General features: G+C 41.2%; 1 protein-coding gene across 2 annotated transcripts in view; it reads right to left on the bottom strand.

Annotated features, from left to right (window-relative positions):
• Positions 1 to 255: 255 nt before the first annotated feature.
• The window catches only part of arhgef40 (Rho guanine nucleotide exchange factor (GEF) 40), a 39,614-nt gene continuing 19,044 nt past the window's right edge, over positions 256 to 20,825 (bottom strand). For both annotated transcript variants that reach the window (XM_079670540.1, XM_079670541.1), the window contains exons 13-27: positions 20,564 to 20,715; positions 19,290 to 19,428; positions 19,053 to 19,172; positions 18,263 to 18,454; positions 17,509 to 18,015; positions 16,803 to 17,182; positions 16,156 to 16,405; positions 15,068 to 15,157; positions 12,459 to 12,665; positions 10,271 to 10,450; positions 9,393 to 9,573; positions 8,138 to 8,248; positions 5,940 to 6,049; positions 3,382 to 3,425; positions 256 to 2,715 (exon numbers count right to left, since the gene is read on the bottom strand). In XM_079670540.1, the coding sequence (XP_079526666.1) occupies positions 3,399 to 3,425; positions 5,940 to 6,049; positions 8,138 to 8,248; positions 9,393 to 9,573; positions 10,271 to 10,450; positions 12,459 to 12,665; positions 15,068 to 15,157; positions 16,156 to 16,405; positions 16,803 to 17,182; positions 17,509 to 18,015; positions 18,263 to 18,454; positions 19,053 to 19,172; positions 19,290 to 19,428; positions 20,564 to 20,715 (2,646 nt within the window). In that variant the 3' untranslated portion in view covers positions 256 to 2,715; positions 3,382 to 3,398. The remainder of the gene's footprint in view (positions 2,716 to 3,381; positions 3,426 to 5,939; positions 6,050 to 8,137; positions 8,249 to 9,392; positions 9,574 to 10,270; positions 10,451 to 12,458; positions 12,666 to 15,067; positions 15,158 to 16,155; positions 16,406 to 16,802; positions 17,183 to 17,508; positions 18,016 to 18,262; positions 18,455 to 19,052; positions 19,173 to 19,289; positions 19,429 to 20,563; positions 20,716 to 20,825) is intronic.

Genomic DNA, 20,825 nt, shown 5'->3' with positions numbered 1-20,825 from the left:
TATCTGTCTGTGTGTCTGTCTGTCTGTGTGTCTGTCTGTCTGTCTGTCTGTCTGTGTGTCTGTCTGTCTGTCTGTCTGTCTGTCTGTCTGTCTGTCTGTCTGTGTGTCTGTCTGTCTGTCTGTCTGTCTGTCTGTCTGTCTGTCTGTGTGTCTGTCTGTCTGTCTGTCTGTCTGTCTGTCTGTCTGTCTGTGTCTGTCTGTCTGTCTGTCTGTCTGTATGTCTGTCTCCCCTCCTCTTAAATCCCCTCTGAGACGTTTCAAACTTGCATCTAGTTTTAATTCAACACAGAAAAGTACAAAAACAGTACAAATATCAAGTAAGCATATCATGCGTTTGCAACATTCCACATTCCTTTAAAAAAATGTAAACACTAGGCAGAGTGTGAGGGTAGAAAGAGAGCACAATGTTTCTACATTAATACTGCCTTGCACGGCATACGAAAGTAGAGGATTTTGCATGTGACAATCTATACTGCAGTAAGAATGAAAGATGGTGTTCATTACATCGCTTCCAATATAACGCAATGTACCAAACAGCTAAAGGCTACGAGGTGTACGGGGGCCTTCTCCAAGCCAACAAATTACATATTGATTCAGAAACGGCTCAATAGCCATTTGCAATTTCTGAATTTGAATGCAGATATGAAACGTGCTAAACCTGATAACCGCGGCCGTCTGCAGACGTGAGCTTGACCTCCCGCTGCTCCTGGATCTCTCACTACCTGATGGTTTCATATTGTACCTTAAGCGTGATATTGTCTGATAGTGATCAAATCAAACCAGTGAGTGGATGATGATTGGTTTTACTGACTGCATGCTTGCTGTCATACAATATGAATACACTGTCGTATGAAATATTCATATCTTTGGTTTCGTCAGCATCTTAACATGACAATGAAATGACAATTTCCAGATATGCTGGGCATTATTTTGTAGATCTAAATCACTAATGTAACATATATGGGATCTTCACTATAATTGTAGTTTTGCGAGTTTGAGTACAACTCAGCAGTGTTACATGTTTCTACTCAAATGTACCCATGAGTGTGTTTAGCAGAGAAGTAGTGTCTGTCCCGTGAGTGGAAGTTATTTTAATAAGCCATTACTTCTGGGAGATTAAGGAAAAGTGTAACATTTCAGGAAATACCCTTATTAGCTTTTCTTAGCAAGAACTAGATGACAAGATTGATAACACTCTTATTTCTACAGGCCATATGAAGCTACTGACAGCAGATAGCTTAGCTTAGCACAAACAGTAAGCTAGCCAAAACAGCTACTATCTTTAGGTAACAAATCCACCTATTGGCACCCTTTTAGGCTTAACATGTTATATCTTATACGATTAAAAAGGTGCAGGTATGTACTTGTTATCTTTTGGCAAGCTAGCTGTTTTTCAATATTTACGCTAAGCTAAGCTAACTCTGCTTGCAAAGGCTTCCTATGTTACGCACAGACATTGAAGATTGGTATCCATCTTTTCATCTACCTCCTGGCAAGACAGCTAAATTAAACATTTCCCAATCTGTCAAACTATTTATTTAAAAATCTTAAATAAAGCAATCCTTTCAGCTTAAGAGTGACAATGAGAAGACGGCCTTTTTTTTCTTGGAACCTCAACCTAGAAGCTCGTTTTGAGTAAGTTACCTCTTTGCCGCAAGCAAAAAAAACAGCAACCGGAATAAAGCAAATTAAACAGATCTACCATTTTATGGAGATCCGTAAAGAGCAAACCAAATGTAACAACAATACCTCTTTGTACACAAAACAACATTGCACAGACACCCATTTTATACCTTTGGCACATAGAATATAAAACAAAATGCATATAACTCATCATCAGTACACTATAAGGCACCAACAAGCTCAAGTAGCTGACATAATTTATACTTTTAAGAAGATTAAATACCAGTTGTTGCCACTGTTAATACATCTTTAGCTTAAACAAACAGTCGGATATGATCCTATAAGGCGTTGATTATCGAGGCAATGCTTCCTGTATGTGATCAGATGTTTATTTAGCCACTGTACCAGGCTCTAAATCGGCCAGTGAGTGTGTGTGAGCATGTGAATAGAGCCTCCACTGTCTTACAACAATAAGAGTGACTGCATGTGTTGACGGACACTCTTTGTGTGTGTTTGTGTGTACGTGTGCTCACACCACCCCTGCCTCATTTACATAGATGCAATCACACCTAGCCTATGCCACACATTTTTCCACAGGCAAGAGGGGGGGAGAACAAAAACAGTACTCCATTCAGCGTTATGAAAATGACAGAGTACATACATTCTAAATCTGCAATCCTACGGTGGATTTATGCCCCGCATATTACTTCCTGTTTATTATCAGATTCTGGAGCATGTGATGCGTACAGTCAGCCAGCCAGGCAGTCAGTGGTTCAGACCAAGTGGTTTGGCCTAGTGGGGAGCCGCGGGGCAGACAATGGCCGCACTGTGTGGCTGAAGTGCCTTTGGTGTCAATGACTCTGCCAGCAACTGAGGCTGGCAGATCCAAAATGGCGGAGCGGGTAGAGCCCTGCTGGTGCTCGTCATGGTTTAGACAGGGCAGCGTTGATGCTTTTTCGGGAGGCAGCTTTTCTTCTTCCTCTGCTTATTAGAGAATGTGGCAGTCTCTCTTTTGTCTTCTTGCTCCGCGAAGTCCAGTTTGGCTTCCCCGAGGTGGAATAGAGATGATACAAATCTTCAAGTGTCCAGTTTCTGATTGTAGAAAGTTACAGGAAGAGACACAAAGAAACCATATTACATTTTAGCTTTACATTAAAATGTACAGTATGTTTGTTCAACCCAAAAATAAAACAACATGTCTTACCTGTAGAGCTATTTATCAATCTAGATTGTTTTTGGTCTGGTTGCTTACTGATGGATATATAGGATATAAACTTAACTCAAAAAGTAAGGAAATCTCTCAAATTGTTGACCGTCAGACGTTAACTTTCTGGCTTCCTCATCTAACGGTTATCGTGTGTAGTTTGTTCCTACAGAAAACTGCCAACAACAACCTTAGCAAATTATTTGGAGTTACCCGGCATGTGGTTTCTATAAAAATAAAACGTTTTTTGGCGCTTTGAGCTTCACAAGTCGAGTGCCATCTAGTTCCATTATATTGGAGATAAGGCTTGCATCTGTACAGCCACTATATCCAAACGTAAACAGTCCAGATTGCTCAACACCACTACAGATAAGCAGAACATGTTGTGTTTCTGATTTTGGCAAGAACTGTCACTTTAAGCATTCTCCAAGATAATATGTTTCTGATTTCTCTTAGTAAAGTAAAAATCAGTAAAAGTTGTAAAATCTGAAAGTGAGTGACGGAGCAACAACATCAAGAGAAAAGATGGAAGAAATAAAAAAAGACTAACTTACTCTTATTGAGAAGACAGTTACACAGCTGTAGAGGGAGAGTGGCTCTGAGGAGGAATAAAGAAAAACAGAAACAGTCACATTTTTTATTCTGCGCTAAAGTGTGTGTGCGTGCCAAAGCGGCAATCCTCCCTCTGTTGTTGAATATGTGTGTATCGCTGTCTCTGTGTTTGCCCTATCTGTTTGGGCTGCGTGTGTCCGTCTGTCTGTCAATCTGTTCCCAGCACAGTCTGTTTGCCAATCTGTCATATTCTGTTTGCTAGATAAGGAGATTTGTGTGTGTGTGTGTGTGTGTGTGTGTGTGTGTGTGTGTGTGTGTGTGTGTGTGTGTGTGTGTGTGTGTGTGTGTGTGTGTGTGTGTGTGTGTGTGTGTGTGTGTGTGTATGTGTATGTGTATGTGTATGTGTGTGTGTGTGTGTGTGTGTGTGTGTGTGTGTGTGTGTGCACATTCATTTAAACTGCTATGGAAATGGCAGGCAGGTATTGTCGTTTCCTTACAACTGAGATGATGCACTCTCACCTAATTCCTTTGCTGTTTAAAGAACCCTTTTAAATATAAATAACCTCACTGTTAAACTGAAACTGTAGCGTAATACCTCCACTAATCTCAAACATACGTTACATTCAAATAGCTGCAATTCAACGGCAACTAGGGGACGTTTAAGTTGTTCATTTGGCTCGATGAAAATACTCTCTTTTGTATAATACACAACACATTAGAGAATAGCAAAAATGACTCAAACCCAAATGAGCTTTTGAATGCACAAATTACTGATTAAAAAGAGACACATTTCAATGATTTCTGATTGCAACGTCCCTTGTCTGTTCCTCTCAGCTATTCATCCCTTCATTAGACAGAAGTTAAAGTGAAGTGAAAGGAAATAAAAAAGAGAGATGACAAATAGTCAGATTCACAGCCCTAACCCTGAGCTTAGTGGTTGGGTTTTGTTATAGGACCATACCTTCCACATGTTTACCAAGAGAAACAAATACAAGCAGACAGAGTTTCCACGTTAAATTGAAGCGCTGGATGAAATCACTGGAAGATTAATGAAACTATGAAAGCACATATTTCAAATTTGGAAAATGTTGTGTGTTGTTTTGACCTCTTCCGACATAGTTTCTTTAAGGTGGAATATAGGTGGACTAGTTAGGCATAGTTTTTTGTTAGCTGTTTTTATATAGTACAAATACGGATTTTACACACGTCAATAAGCATAATGCAGGAGCTGGTGGCCCATGTACTGGAGCTCGGTCCCTATAAGACTTAGACTTACTCCATTGTCATTTCAACAAGACACAGAGTGTACTATTAAAACGGAATTTCGTTGTACTGGGCTTACAGGAACAGGACAATATAAAAACTTGCTAAAATTGTACATATAAATAAATATGTGTGTGTTTAAAATATAAAGACTTACTATACATATAAATAAAATAGACATACTATATACTTAAAGTGCGCTTTAAATAAATACCATTTACCTCCTGTCATCCCCTCTGTCTCCCCCTTTCAACACTATCACTTCTATAAAAGGCACTGGTTGCACACAAAGATGAAGCAGCATGCATTTCTTATTGCATACTCTGTGTAGGTTTCGATCACATCAAGTATTTCACTTTGTTATGTGAATCATAATCAGAATTCCTCTATTAGTCCCACAGAGGGGAAATGTGCAGCGTTACAGCAGGAAAGAGCCACAGACAGCTTAGTGTTGCATATCTTAAATGCGTTAAAAAAAGTACTAAGTTATAATAAACAATATGCTAAAACTAAAAAAGTTACATCATTTTCAAAGATACTGATCAAAAACAAATCAAATCTACAAATCAAATCCTGTAGCAGTTGAAGTGAAGCTTCTTATACAGAATAAAAAAACTTTCAAGATGTAACTTGGATGACTTGTTAACATTTCTGTTGACATATCCCTATTTCAAGTTTTCGGGTCTTTTTAAAAAGGTTCAACTTAACTGGAACACAGCACAGAAATAAGATAAACACTCCAGTGCTCCTGCTAATCCAATTAAAGTTATTTGTTATGTTGTGATACTCCCGCTTTCAGTCTCATCAACTTTCTAATCATGCTTGTTTTAAGTCTACTTGGCAAAATGCTGTCATTCACCACTCCACCCTGACATCAACCTATAGTTAGAGGCATCGGAATCCAACTTCTGATGCCAAATATCAACCCCTTTACATATTCCACACTCACATGATAATCCATTATATGTGAGTTGGCTGACAGAGTCGACACTAGTGACAACCAGTGCATGGTTTCAAAGAATGCTGCTCTCATTTGCATTCTCAAGGCTCGTCTTTCACCATGACCATCATCTCAAGATAGTTCCCAGGCCATCAGAAAGTCATATAAGGGAGTTGTTTTTTTTTAGGGAAACACAGGTTCTTAAAAACGTTTCATGGAAAACCTTCAAATATTTAGAGAAAAAAACCCTGTGGTGCCACTACACATTCCTCACAAAGCTATGCTGAGGCATTTCTGCAAGTGTATGTAATGTTTTCGTGGACCCTAGAATGACTGAATGATGAAATGTAATCCCACCTGGGAGCAACTTGTTGATCCGGAGCTTTTCCTGGGGTCCCTCCCAGACGCCGGGGAGCCCCCCTCCTTCTGACTGCCCACAGAGGAGGAGTCTGAGCAGCTACTGTGGACTGCGTGAGAGAAAGGTGGTTAAAGGTTAACAGAAAGCACCAACAATCAGAATATCTAGCAGTTGTGTTAAAATCTGTGTTTTGAAGCCTTATTTGCTCTAGGTAGTAAATCAAATGTCAAACACTGAAACCATCCTGCATTCAAGCATCATTTCCACGCATGGATTCTTCCCCATTTACAAAAGCATTGTGTGTACGCACTTTAATAATCTTAGAAATCCAAAATGACGGCATTATAATGTTTTTTGGATAGGAGAACTGGGTGTGGGAAGAGACAAAGGGCGAGGAGTCAGAGAGAGGAGGCATTTCTCTCATCCTGCTCAATGAATTTCTAACACGCTGCCGCTCTGTCCCAGAGGACAATTCATGCATTGAAACCCTGAGCTGCTGCTCTCAATGAGACACCTGGTGAGCAGTATGTGCACTGCACCCAGCCATGAATGGGGAATCACTTTGGCTCCAGCAGGCCTCACTGGGTGGTGGGTCTGGAATCTGAGGAATTACGTTTCCTCTAGTGTGCTTTTTATTTCCATTTGTGGGCGGGCCAGTGATCGTATAGCATCAACATGTGATCTGTGTTCCAGGAGGGGGTTTCTATAACCGGCCTCTGGTGGTGCTTTCAGTCATTTCCTTGTTTTTTCATGTTGTGTTTGACTATAATGTGTGTATTCAGGAGGGAGCTGTTGTGGAGGTGTAGGTGGGGAGAAATTATTCTGTCATAAATAACTAAGAACAATGTTAGTTTTTAGCATCTCAAACTCGTTTTTTTTCCCATAGACTTTCATATATTTTCCACTCTCCATTTTTGTTGCTGCCTGAACATATGACACATATTATAAATAACGTGTTTGATTACTGGGAGGACTTTTGTGATCAGACTGCATTGTGGTTAATCGGATCAAGTAAGAATATGTGGACACATGGTTCTAATCATTTGACATTCAAATCAAATCAAAATCAAATCAAGTTTTATTTATAAAGCACATTTACAAGCGATTTTTGGTCGAGCCAAAGTGCTGTACAGTACATGTAATAAAAACACATTACTACCATCACAATAAAAGACAATAAATTACAACATTAACATTAAAGTAGCCCACATTTTGAGATGAAAAAGGGATTCAATGTTAAATTAAGTACTATGTTTGGTATGCACTCTACATAATTTGAATGTCATAGTTGTATGCTACTTCAAAGAGCTGGTTAACCACCCGATAAGCCAATTGACAGAAGAATAATAGCCAACTGTTTTGCAAACATTTCATAAAATGCAGTTCTCAGAATCTTAAAACTGGGATTTCCAGCTGTTCTCTGAGAGAACAAGACATTTAAAGCCATCTACTTAGAATTTGAGAATCTGTCATGGACTTTTTCTCACTATTGTCTGACGTTTTATAGACCAGATGATTAATTGATTCATCTGGAAAGTACGTGCCGGATTGATTGAAAATAAGAGTAAATTGCAGCCGTTCTGTTTCACAATTTCCCTTTTGATGCTTGAAGTTAAGTGTACTTGTATATGAGTCTATTATCTGAGGTAATCAGGACAAAGCCCTCCCAGCTCTGAGACTGACTGCTGTGAGGGGATTTGATCACATGAGAAGTAAAAGGTGCTTTTTGACTGTGTTACATATTCTCTGCAGGCACGTCAGAGGTCTTCAAAATGTCTCAGCGCGAGGCAACTATAAAAAATTCATAGAATAGCCCGGGGGCGCCAGATTGAAAAAAAAACATGTAGCACGTTATTACTTTGTCACATGGGAAGAAACAACCAGCACCGTTTAGTTTCCTGTCGGTAATCTCTTGGCCATCACTCGCGGCTCAGAGAGCAAATTTGAACAGTCCGGTAATCTGATCTGGACTGACACACTTCCTGAAGACACCGTTTGAAATTAAAAGAAGACCTTTTCCCAAACATGCTCACATCCTCTTTAAGATTACGTTATTTAGCGATATACCTATAGATACCAGGTCAGTTTACATGCAAATCCTTTCTTTTCCCACTCCCTATGTACACAGTGCTTTTTCTACATGTAGTTTCCCACACTGCATCTGCATTGTGTTACAGATGTTTCCCTTCTGTCCTACCTCTGTCATTGAGACTGTAGATGGAGTCCAGTTCCGATCCAGGAGTTCCTGTCGCGTCCAGCAGCAGCTTACTGGAAATCCCCATGCAGAGCGACTCCTTCAGACACAACTCTGGGGGAAGAAATCATAGAAAAAAGGATATTTTTTTAACTCAAAACGGCACCATTTTTGTAGAAATCACTACAGTATTGGGACAGAATATTTACATATTTTTTAGATAACATGATGAAGACATCCAGTAATTATTGTTTGTGTACGTGGCAACAATGCCGCTTAAAATGTCTCCTTATGGATACGGGAGGGAGACAAAGCACTTGATAGGTTGCAGCTTGCAGATTTGTTTGTTTCATTTGTATCTGCTCTAGAAGTAGAACATCTAGATTCAGATCCAAAAAGAAGAATCAGATTGTCCTTAACCTGGCCAGAGGAGAAGCCACTTATATATAACATTTACAGACTACTGTCAAACATATTTTTAAGAACCCAGGTGACTCAAATAATGTTCTGCAAGAATCATATCCTTGCACTGTTCTATTTTTTGTATTGTGTCACACTGTTGGAGGAGCCTGGGACCTAAGATTTCCATTGACATAACACTGTAGCTCTGTACGAATGACAAAAAGCCTTGAATTTTGAAAAAAATATCCTTGCAGTTGTTTGACTCAACCAGTCAAGTCGCAGTTTATATCCCTCAGACATTTGTGTGAATTTGTTTCATTTCATTTTTATTTGTCCCGCTCATGGTACGCAAAACCAAATATACAATAATTGCCACAAAACATGACTACCAAAACACCATTGAGCGAAAAGGAGCAGGGAGAAGAATAAAATCTTATGTGACCTGCCCCTTTCTAAAAAAAAATAATAAATACAAATAGATGGTCTGCCATTCATAATAATAAAAATGTTTGTTTTTTTCACTGCCAAACATAACAGTATCTTAGGATACTAAGAGAAACACAAAAAAAAATACTTATTTCCCACTTAACGGTTAACGGAAAGAAACAAAACAACACCAAAACATCACATGTATAAGGAAAAGAAAAGAAAGTGCAACACCCTCATCTGAGTCCTACTGGAGAAGAAGGTGGAAAGTGACGCATAATGATAATAATAATAACAATAACAATAACAACAATGGCAATGTTTCAATCAGCATATGAATATGACATATCCATATTGGGTGGATTACGTTTTATTAAAAAGGCCTGAGAGCCTATGGCTGAGCCCTCTGAGGTCAGAGGTCAGGCTCTACCTGTGTTGTTGATGGCGTGAGTCCACAGCAGGTGGGCGATGTCTTGAGTCCAAGCCACTTTTCCTTCCCTGTCCTTGGCCTGCAGCGTGATGCAGTCTTTGGTTCGAGGAGCCTGACGCACCCACACTTCAAACTTCAGCCCGTCCCCCCCCACGCTCTGAGTCAGACCCATCTCCCCGGTCTGCAGGGGAGAGGAGGAACATGTGATACAGTAATAATAAGAATATGTTTATTTAGTATAGCAACTTTCAAAGAAATAGAATTCACAAATTGCTTCACAAGAAAGAACAAAAGTTCAAATTAAGAAATGTTGTTGTGAAATGTAAGGTCAACATAAGAACAGAACACATCACATCTCAAGCGTAAACAATGTAAAGTCGAGGAGAATAATAGAGGCAATGACGGAACATTTCGCCGATAAAATAGACTGAAAAGGTGACATTTAAAGCAGAAACAAGTTAAATAGGACTTTACTTTAAATATAATATGTACGGAAATTAGATTTGTTCTCAGATTCCTTCAAACGCAGCGCTCAAGAGATAATGACAATTAAAGAAAAGCATTTTTGAGGTTGAAAATCAACGAGGGGAAAGAGAAGTGAGCAACAGTGTGTGTGTGTGTTTATATATATATGTGTGAGTGTGAGGTGTGTTTATATCTCTGTGTGTGAGGTGTCTGTGTGTGTGAGGTGTATTTATATCTGTGTGTGTGTGTTTATATATATATATGTGTGTGAAGTGTGTGTATATCTGTGTGTGTTTATATCTGTTTGTGTGTGTGAGATGTGTTTATATCTGTGTGTGTGTGTGTGTGTGTGTGTGTGTGTGTGTGTGTGTGTGTGTGTGTGTGTGTGTGTGTGTGTGTGTGTGTGTGTGTACCTTGATGCTGTGCTTGCAGCTGAAGGCGGTGCGTCCCGGGCCGGCGCTCTTCTGTTTGGTGAAGATGACGACGTGCTGGTAGAGGAAGACGTTCCTCACGCCAGCACGCTTCCTCCGAGCCCCCCCGCACACCGTGAGGTCGCCCTGCCGCACCAAATCGCCGCGCTCCGTCACCGGAATCTGAACACACACACACACACACACACACACACACACACACACACACACACACACACACACACACACACACACACACACACACACACACACACACACACACACACACACACACACACACACACACACACACACACACACACACACACACACACACACACACACACACACACACACACACACACACACACACACACACGTTGATGCACTTATCTTGGCCCAGGCCCAGAGCTTTAATCTGGAAAAGATATCATCTTAATTTATATCTTAAGAGCCCATTTAGCCTTGAATTATGTTTTAAATGTGTCTTCTTTTTTTTTGCCAGGGGGTTTTAATAGTTCAATTTTCCCTCATCCACTTTTATTTAATTGAAGAAATAATATTGAAAAAATGCTAATTAATAACTGGTGGCTTGTAAAAACAATCGCAGAGTTTTATGAACATTTTAAAGAGCCAGTACGTCCATGTTTATTTCTCAGTAGCACAAACGTTTTTGACATCTTTATTACCTGAGGTTATTTCATCTTTAGGCATTAACAACACACTTTCTCTCTGTTTCCAAGCACATTTCTCACTCACCTACTCACATTTTTTGATTTACGGGATATTTCGGTTGCACACACTGAAAAGCCTTATTCTCCAGAAAATAAAGAATAGGACAAAGCGGTATTATAATTACAGTGCCTTGCGTGGTGACATGCTGCATTCCCCCTTCACAGGGATGCTTCTGTCTGTTGGATCTCTGCTGTAATTGGCCAGCTGACTCACGTCTTTTGTTCAAAATGTGACTTTATTGTTCAAGTCGATGACAGGGTTACAGGACTTTTGACATGTTGTTGCAAATCCTACCAGAGGCAGATGGAGGTTGATAAAAGTCAAATCTTATGTAACGCTCCCCGAGGACTCGACCCAAGTGTACCAAGGACACAAATAGACAGCAACCAGACAGCGTTTTCTCAACTTTATCCACAGATTAAATAAAAATGACTGATAATTTAAAAGCAACCGGTCACACACATATATTTAAACCTGTAGATATGTGTGTGTGATGACATAAGTGATGCTTCACACACGTAATGAACACCCACATACACACACCTGCACTTACGGTCTTTTCACTTGGAGAGCGATTTGAAGTAGCTCAATGGGAGTGTTTGTGCTGCTGTAATCTCCCCTCGCTTCAAAAGGGGAGGAGGATAGTTGTGTGTGTGTGTGTGTGTGTGTGTGTGTGTGTGTGTGTGTGTGTGTGTGTGTGTGTGTGTGTGTGTGTGTGTGTGTGTGTGTGTGTGTGTGTGTGTGTGTGTACGCGCGTGTGGGAGTCAAACGTTTGTCACGACTAGCTCTGAATGATACTGCTGTGTCAGAGTAGCACAATATGGGGCAAGTGGATGTGGTGTTTTCTGACTTTTTGATGAAGGTTAAAGCTGTTTGTTTGTGTTTTGAAATCAGTAATTACTTTAAGAGTGTACCAAAGTGTCTCCGAAGTGATTAGTAATTTCTTCCACTTTTATTGGCTGATTTCTCTATTTGTGTTTTTGGTTACTTTCATAGCTTGAAGTAAAACAAAATGATTTTTAAGAGCTGAAAGGATGGTATGTGAATATTTTCACTGGGGTTTTAATTCCTCACACACTCAAAAGTATTTGTGTTGTCTTATGCAAGAACGTGTTCACAATACACTTGGTTTTCATACCAAGCAAACACAACGTCTTGAAGTAGCAGCAAACATTTGAAAAATAAATGCTTCTTTGGAGACCGGAAGATTAGTTTGAAGTGCATTTTGATTATGAATATTTGTGATATTTTGAATTCCTAAACAGTCAAATATGTTTTTGGGAATTCTCCTTTTTAATAAACAAAAATCTGTAAATATTGGAGTCTAGGAGCGATTTGAATTCTGTCTTTTTTTTAACTGCCTGACCTCATCTAGATAAGTTAGTTTCTTTCCCTCTGAGAAAACTAAAACTGGGACTTGTTTCACAGTTTCACAATCTGGGACAGTCGCTCTCACCGGACATCCCACTATGAGGTCGCTGGCCCTAAGGTCCTCGCCGTGCCGCTGGGCGTGTCTCAGGATGGAGAGGGCGGAGTCGGAGGCGGGGTTTATCCCTCCCAGCTCCTCCAGGGCCTCACAGTACTGCTCCAGCCTCTGAGAGGGAGCCTGCAGACAGTGAGGGTAGGACAGGGGGGAGAGGGGGGAGGCAGGGGGGAGTTTGGACTGTTGGACAGGGGGAGAGAGAAGACGGGAGGTGCAGGAAAAGGACAAGTTAGACCTAGTCAGTGGCGGTTCTAGACCAATTTAACTGGGGGGGGGGCCAGGCTGGGGCCAGTTATTTCATGAGAGGGGAACAATAAAAGCAGGTTGAAAAGACAAAGACAGTATATCAAGGAATTGTGTAAAATAAACATAACATACAGTAATTGGTATTGGTTTTTGTAAAGGTATTTGTTTTAGTACATTTAAGTTACAGTCCTTTGTCTCAGTAGTTTTTTCATTTAGAGTATTTCTTTTAGTACGGAGCCCCTAAAGGTACATGAAAAAAAAAAAAAAAACGTAGGGGGGAGTGTCTCGTGCGAAAACTTTCTTTTGAGAAAGTTACCGGTGCGCCAAGGAGGAAGTGGAGCGCACAGGAGACAACCATTTCATTGCAGACTGTTATGTTTATGTGGGGAGATGACAGTGCATAAATTATTTGAGATATATTTCGTACTCAGACTTCATTTTAAGGACATTTCGGCCAGAGGTGTGCGGTCACTCCAGGAGGCAGCGGGATGTTTAACTCTGAGAAGAGCAGCACCAGCGCTCAAAGAGCTTTTACGCACCGCCTACACTGTGTTTACCTTCATTCGAACTGCTACTGTAAAGAGTGAACGCAGGCTGTTACGTTTTAACCACACACACACACACACACACACACACACACACACACACACACACACACACACACACACACACACACACACACACACACACACACACACACACACACACACACACACACACACACACACACACACACACACACACACACACACACACACACACACACACACACACACACACACACACATCAAACTGCCCAATTACTCCCCCTTATTTTATTAGTTTTATGAAGGAGAAGTCCGGTCACCAGGGTGCATGATGGGCGGACTGGGTCCCACTGGTCAGTGTTAGGGGGGCAATGTTTTAATATTGTTGTTATGTTTTTCTGTAAAGCACTTTGGGCTGCTTTGTGCATGAAAAGTGCTATACATAAAGTGTATTATTATTATGATTATTATTATTATTAAAGACATTATTTTACAGTGCGACCTAAAAAAGTGGTGATTCGATATTTTGTCACTCACAAATATTTAATACCCATAATGCATTGGACAGACAGAGAGGACATAAGGTATGTTTAGACAGATATCAGATGAGAGATAATGTATTTGAGTTTTGAAAACATAGTGAATATAGGGCTTAACATAGTGAATTATGAATGAGTCAATTTCATCTAGCATCTTGCCAAAATGCATCTAATAAAAGAAAACCCAACCTTCCTATGAAAAAGTTCATATTTCATTTTATAATTTGTGATATTGAATCTCAAAAGCTATGAAAATGAACAAAATTAGATTTAAATGTTTTACACCCTTTCCATTCGATTTTACACTATTTTCAAAAGAACTCATAGCTTGTTGTTGCACGCACACATGATAAAAAGGACATTACATTCAAACCAAAACCATTAATTTATTTTTGGTGTAGAGCTTTTGGTCTGCTACGTAAAACCAAAGGCATGTTTAATCAGGACTGCTTTGGTCAAATAGTTGAAATGACATTTCAGTCTGCTTTTTAATTAAAGGAATCCCATTCTCCTTCCACTGATCACAGAAACCCTATTAAAGTAGCAACATGTGCTGTTCCCATCTTCATCCTCATAACAATCACCACCACCATCCCCAAAACGATCGCCATCATCACGTCCATCACGATAACCATAAACCTCCCCCAGCACTAATCCTCAATGTGTTCAAGCTGTTTTAAACATCTTTTATACGCTGCAAACATGATGTGACATGAACCAGTATCGCCTCCTGGTGGCCGTTTTGTAGAAATACTCCTTTATTAAACACTTCATAACTTGAATGGGATCTTAAGCACTGTGATCTCTCCTTTAAGTCCTCTTGCGATGCCGTCGATGTATTAGTTTTAGTTAATTGTAGCTCGCAAACTCAAATTACTTTCCCTATAATCCGCCTTTAATTGGCTTTTCTAGTGTACATTAAACATGTAATTAGCTTTACTGTATACAGCTATTGCAGCAACCGTTGACTAAAGCAACTGTAATTGCTTTGTGCTTATGATCTGCGGCAAAATAACATATAATGGTATTCTCACATTAAACAGAAAATAACTAAATACAAATCTTAAAACCCTGACACTCTTACTATGTGTAGATGAAGGAGTGTGTGAAAACAAGACACTTTCTCGAATTAAATGTGTTTACAATGGAAAAGCAGAAAGGAAAAATGTGTTATATTGAAGCTCTTCTTCTGAAATCTCTGTAAGCGAACAGTTTGATGTTTTAAAGTTCCACGGATTTAATTAAACCGCAGCCACGTGATTATGTTTACCTTAAAGAAGTCAGCAGCCTGTGTGACCAGAGGAGAGTCCAGCTCTGGTTTAGTCCTGATGTAATGTGAATACTGCAGAAACTGCTCCCGCTGCATGTCAGTGGAAGAGTACACATTGTTATAAGTGGTGAACATGGAGAAAGTTTTCTGATGACAATGTTCTCCTCTTATACTGCCTTTAATCTTACCAATAAACACAACAAATAATACAGTTGGAGAACCAGTTGGTCAATAAAAAAAAATGTCTGGCTACTTAAATGGAGTTTTATCTTAGTGCTTAAACACAAATGGGAACAAACCCTTTCTTGCCAAGAAGTAGATGAAAGCTTTTATTGCTTGCCTCAACATTTCAGACAATTAGATTTCTACATCAAAGAAGTCTTCAACAAAGTGCAACAGTAATTCCCTTTAAATCTACAAATAAATTGTTTAAAGAGGACATATAATGCTCTTTATTAGGGTCATACCAGTTTTCTAGGGTTTATTTTGAACACGTTTAAATGCTTTAATGTTCAAAACACACTTTATTTTTCTCTTGCCGTCCATCTGAACACACCTGTGTTCTGTCTCTGTAGAAACACTCTGTTTTAGCGCCTGTCTCTTTAAGACTCCATCCAGAAAAAGCCTTGCTCTGATTGGTCAGTGTTTTCAGATTTTGGTATCTGCACTAAGGGGGTTTCTGTAGCCGGGGTATGACTGTAATTGCCCGGAAGCAACACTTTGTACCTATATATTTAGTTGTAACATCACAATAGTCTTGACGGCTCATTTTAAGGCAGATTTCTGAACACGGGCTGTTCTTCATGGATTAAGCGTTTTGATACTTTTATAGTATTTATATAGCAGCTAGACAAATTAAAGACTTTAAATGTACATGTTTTACCTCTGAGGATCTTATTTTTGTAGTTTTGCTATAGCTTCCTTATTAATATTACACTTGAACTAATAAGACTCGATTCACATATAAACCAAACTCAACAAACTCAATTCTTCAAATCATAATCATTCTGCTCGTACGTTATTTACCATGCGCGCAACCTTGATGGCTAAAACAACATTACAGATTGTAAGAACATTGGGACGCTTACATATTTGCTGAAGCAGTCCTGTTGCAGCAGACTCTGCACTAGAGCGCCCTCCATGGCAGGGAGTAGGCTCTGCGAGTGAAAGTTGCTGAGGCTGGCCCAGTTAGGTAAGAGAGTGTCTGCCTTCCCTCTGATGGAGGCGGGGGTGTCTGAGAGTGCCAGTAATGGGAGGTACGTCTCTTCTACCCCCTTCAGGACGGCCACATACTGCCTCTCTGAACTCAGCATCCTGCACCAGAGCAGGTACAGCTTACTGCAGGAGAAACGAGGAGATGATTAGAAACACAAGTTAATGGATGAGTACATTTGCCAAATAGTGTGAGAAGGAAGTGGAAGGAAAGATAGTATTAAGATATGGCCGGAGATAAAAACCCTTGGCCACGATCAGATTAGCTCAGATTGCATGCTGACTGATAACATCGCTCTGAAACAGACTTTGACTGTTCTTAGCTTATCCCAAAAAAGGATGAATGAATTCCCCCTTTCATCTTATCATGGCCTATCCGTAATGCCATTTATAATGTTGGTCTTGTTTTGAAGCTCTAAGCCAAGTCAAACCTTCTCCCACTGGTTTTTGAAGTTCCCGCAGAGAAAAATAGCCTCAAGAAAGTCTTTGTAGGAAAAAGAAGCAAAAAAAGACACAAACAGACCTCTGTGGAGTCGTTCCGGCTCTATCTGTCCCCGTTTCTCTCTCCGTCCTCCCGAGCAGAACGTGTTGTCGTGGCGACCCCGTGTGGTCCACCACCTCCTTGCTGCTGACCTCCACCCCTCGAATTAACACCCCTCCTCCTCCACTTCCACAACCTCCAGCGGCCCATCCAGGGATAGCTGCAGCCATACTGGTGGTGATCACCGGGTCGGCAACCGCCCGTCTCCCCAGCCAGGACATGGGGGAGTTTCGGCTCGGCCCTCCAACCGGGGACTCTGGTTTTGGGGTTCCTGCGCCTCTGCGGGGGGCCAGAAGAGCCTGGAGGTCAAAGCTTGGGTGGCGCTTCCTGGGGGGCTTTGGAGGGAGCGTGGACTCCGTAGGCTAAAAAGTGAAGGACATTGTTAAACTAGAGAATGCAATTCCTGAAGAAAAGAGCTGACGCGGAACTTTTATACAAACATTTGGATGAATTCTGGTTGATATTTCTGTAATTAGTTCTGAAGTTATGAATTTCAGTAGTAAAAGCCGTCGATTCCTAATCAAGCTAATTGTTTTGATGTTTGAACGGAATCTCTGCGATGAGGAATATGGAAGAAAACGCTAATCAAGATTTTGCAGTATAAAGAACATTTGTGTTCACACCAAATTCCCTAATGGAAATAATTGAGGCTGACAGCATGCCCAGAGGAAATGAAGCACGAACTCACACTCTTCTTTGCTGGATTCAGAAGGTTCTGCAGGAACTTCCCTCCCCCAGCTCCGCTAGCTCCTCCTCCACTTGTCCCATCCTTCTTGGTCCCTTTGTCCTCTCCTATCTTCAGCGTGGAGCAGGTCTGCGGTCTGAACAGCGACGCCAGGGATCCCCAGGACTGAAGCCCCCCGTCGCCTCCTCCGGCTCCCAATCCCCAGTCGCCCTCTCCCTCGGGACCCATCAGGTCCCACAGGCTACTGGCGGAGGGAGTCTTTGGCCTCCCCTGGTTCTGATTCTGGGCCCGGTCAGGCTGGAGGAAGCGGGGTTTAACCTGCGCTACGGTCCGCTGGTAGCGCTCCACAGTCTGCGTCCAGAGGTCCAGGAGCGCCCCGCCGCCCAGCTCTATGGCTAAGGAACGAGCATCCTGGAAACGGGACGGGGGGATCGGAGGAAGGGAGGCGAGAGGGCAGGTGGAGGATGGGGAGGAGGAGTTGGAGTAGACCACCTCGCACCACTGAGTGGCCTGAACAGGAGACAGCAACACAAAGATGGAGATTAGAGCGTGCATGTCCTAACCTAGCTGCACGTTTTGATGTATGAACAGAGTTTCTGCAATTTAATAATTTAGGAGAAGAAGGCAATCAAAAAACGTGCAGAATAATAATAAACATATTTTTCCGATGAATATCATTTGTTGTGAATGCCGACTCTGCATTCGCACCAAATAATCAAGAGTTCCTGAGTAAAAGATGACTTCCTGTCTGGTGTACCTCGGTCAGCGTGGACAGCAGCCTCTGAGTGTTGTCCAGCGTCGTCCAGCAGTCAGACAGAACGTGGGACATGTCTCTCAGCTTCTCCCTGACCGGAGGAAGTCGGATCTGGACGGCGCTCAGGCCGGTCCAGTCCAGCTCGCACCAGCCCTCCAGATCGCTGAGCACCGACAGAGTCTCGCTGTGCAGATCCTAAAGGAGTCAGGGAGATCCGCTGTGAGCTGTACGGCTGGAGAAAACCCTCAAGTGTTTACTGTAGAGGCTTCTTGACAAGATGCACTTGGGAAATCATGAATGGAATAAGTGCCTTACAGTATCACGAGTGACACTGAGCAGCAAAGTGGGCACATCTGTTTACATTTGGAACTAGTTATACAATTCTCAAGTCTTTCAGTAAGTAAATCAGAGTAGCACTTGCAGCTTAGGGGTCTTGCAGGGCTAAGGAATTCATTCTCCCTAACTTGGAGGACAGTGTTATTGTGTTAGAGGAAGACATTACAAGGCTTCCTATAGAGGGCTAAATAAAACCAAAACGTCTACGTTCTGTTGGAAAAAGAAGAACGTATTTATATATTTTTTAAATTTTTGTAGCCACAATTTATCGGAGTCTGATTTGATCAGAAATATCCAAGTTTTACGAACCTGGCGAAAAATTGGTACACTCTACATTTCCTTCTAGATGCTGCCACCAAAGCTTGCCAAAGTAAGGAATGTATCGTACCTGCACATTGTGTCTTTCATTTTTGTAACACTTTAATGACATTGAAATAGGGGAAAAGGTCACACTCACATTGGCTGTTTCTCTGAATGTCTTGAACTTCTGCTGTTTGAGGGAGAGTCTGCTGAGAGACAGAGGAGGGTCCTTGTAGTCCTCCAGCTGTGACTGGACTTGCTCAATCTCCTTATCACACTGGGGTGAAAGAAAGATAGGGGGAATGAGTTGAGAACAATCATACAATTCAGGAGAGGCAAGCTACGACAGTCTGTCAGGTTTTCAGGAAATGGCTATAACACCTTCCTCACAAACCTTTTCCAGTTTGTCCACGAGGCCGGCTAGTCGTCCCAGAGCTTCAAGATCGCGACCTCTTTGGTTGGACGTTTGTACGAGCTGATGGAGGGCGTCATCCACGCTGTCGTAGAGTTTAGCGGTCGCAGCAAGAGCAGCTCTGGTGGCACAAAAACACCAGGAAATCAGTCATGAATAGATGAGATTAATTCCAAAAGCAGCCAAAAATCACGCTTTTTTTGCTGCTGGAAAACATGTAATTATGAGAAAAACAAAAACGCTTTCAGACCAACCGTCTGGCATCAAAGAAATCAAATCAGCCTATACTTGTATTTGGCCTCATTCTTGTGCAGGCTGAGCCAAAACTCATTAGTGGATGAGACAAACAGCTTCACATACAGCAGGCTTTAGATCATCTTTAAGCTGTAGTCGGGCACAAACAAACACGCCGCATCGATCTGTCCTCCATTTGATGTTAAGTTCACATTCCTTGCTTCTTCCGACTGGTTTTATTGTTTTTGGCTGAACGCAAACAACTTTGTTCACACGATGAGGAGTATTTTTAACCTATAACTCAAGTTGACAAAGAAAAACCCTCAATCACACACCAGAAATGAGAAGGCAAAAGACATGCAGATGTTTCCTCTGCCCCTCGGGACCAAGCTGCTCGTATTTGCCCAATTAGAAATGTTGTATTTGTCATGACGTCTTTGTATTTAAAATAGTCCTACTTCAATAGACCTTTTTGAATGTATATTTCTGCTGTATACAGCATCACTAAAAGAAGAACATGAGGATGCACACGTTGCTGCTGTAAATAATGAGTGTAGACTTCTAAATCTGGCTATTCATGTAACAGGCCATATACTGCTAAATTGTTTTCCTATTTCTTTGGCTTTTTTTCATGACATCCGTAAATTCCTTGTTTGGAGATACATTCATTATGTATGGTTATCTTGAGTTCTGTACAAAATGGGTTTAACGTTGACCAGGATTCTGTAGCCAAGATTCAGTGTAATTGTATCGCACATGCAATGAATACATTTTTCCATCATTATTAGATTATTAGCAGTTGTTAGTACAGATAAGTAGAAAGTGGAGCCAAATAAGGTACTTTTGAATTTAGCTTTTATCTACTGTATACACCAACTTTTCCCACCATAGCCTACCGTAGAAACATTATATTTGTGGGCGTTTCCACTGAGACATTTCTTGTTGCTAATGTAAATGAGTATATATACGGGACGTATGCACATTTGTTTGGTGGTCTTTGTGAATCGTAATTATTCAGGTACCTGCAGTCAGGTGACTTCTGTGCCAGTCCTGTTGCGCTATTGGTCAGTCCTGCGAGCCAGGCCCCTCCCCTTTGCTGTGGTTCAGTTAAGCGCTGGTCGGCCAGCACGCTCGCCATCAGCTGTCTGTGTTTGTCGATGCTCTGAGGAACAGCCTGAAGAAGAACAAAGGGCTTATTAAAGCTTCTGTGGATGTTGCAGTATGAAAGGCACATGACAATCACATGTCCTCTAACCCTCACCCATGTCTTCAAATGGTTAAACA

This window comes from Notothenia rossii (assembly GCF_949606895.1).
Source record: "Notothenia rossii genome assembly, chromosome: 3".
Lineage (NCBI taxonomy): Eukaryota > Metazoa > Chordata > Actinopteri > Perciformes > Nototheniidae > Notothenia > Notothenia rossii.
Note: the sequence above shows the minus strand (reverse complement) of the source record. Positions and strands in the feature narration are given on the sequence as shown.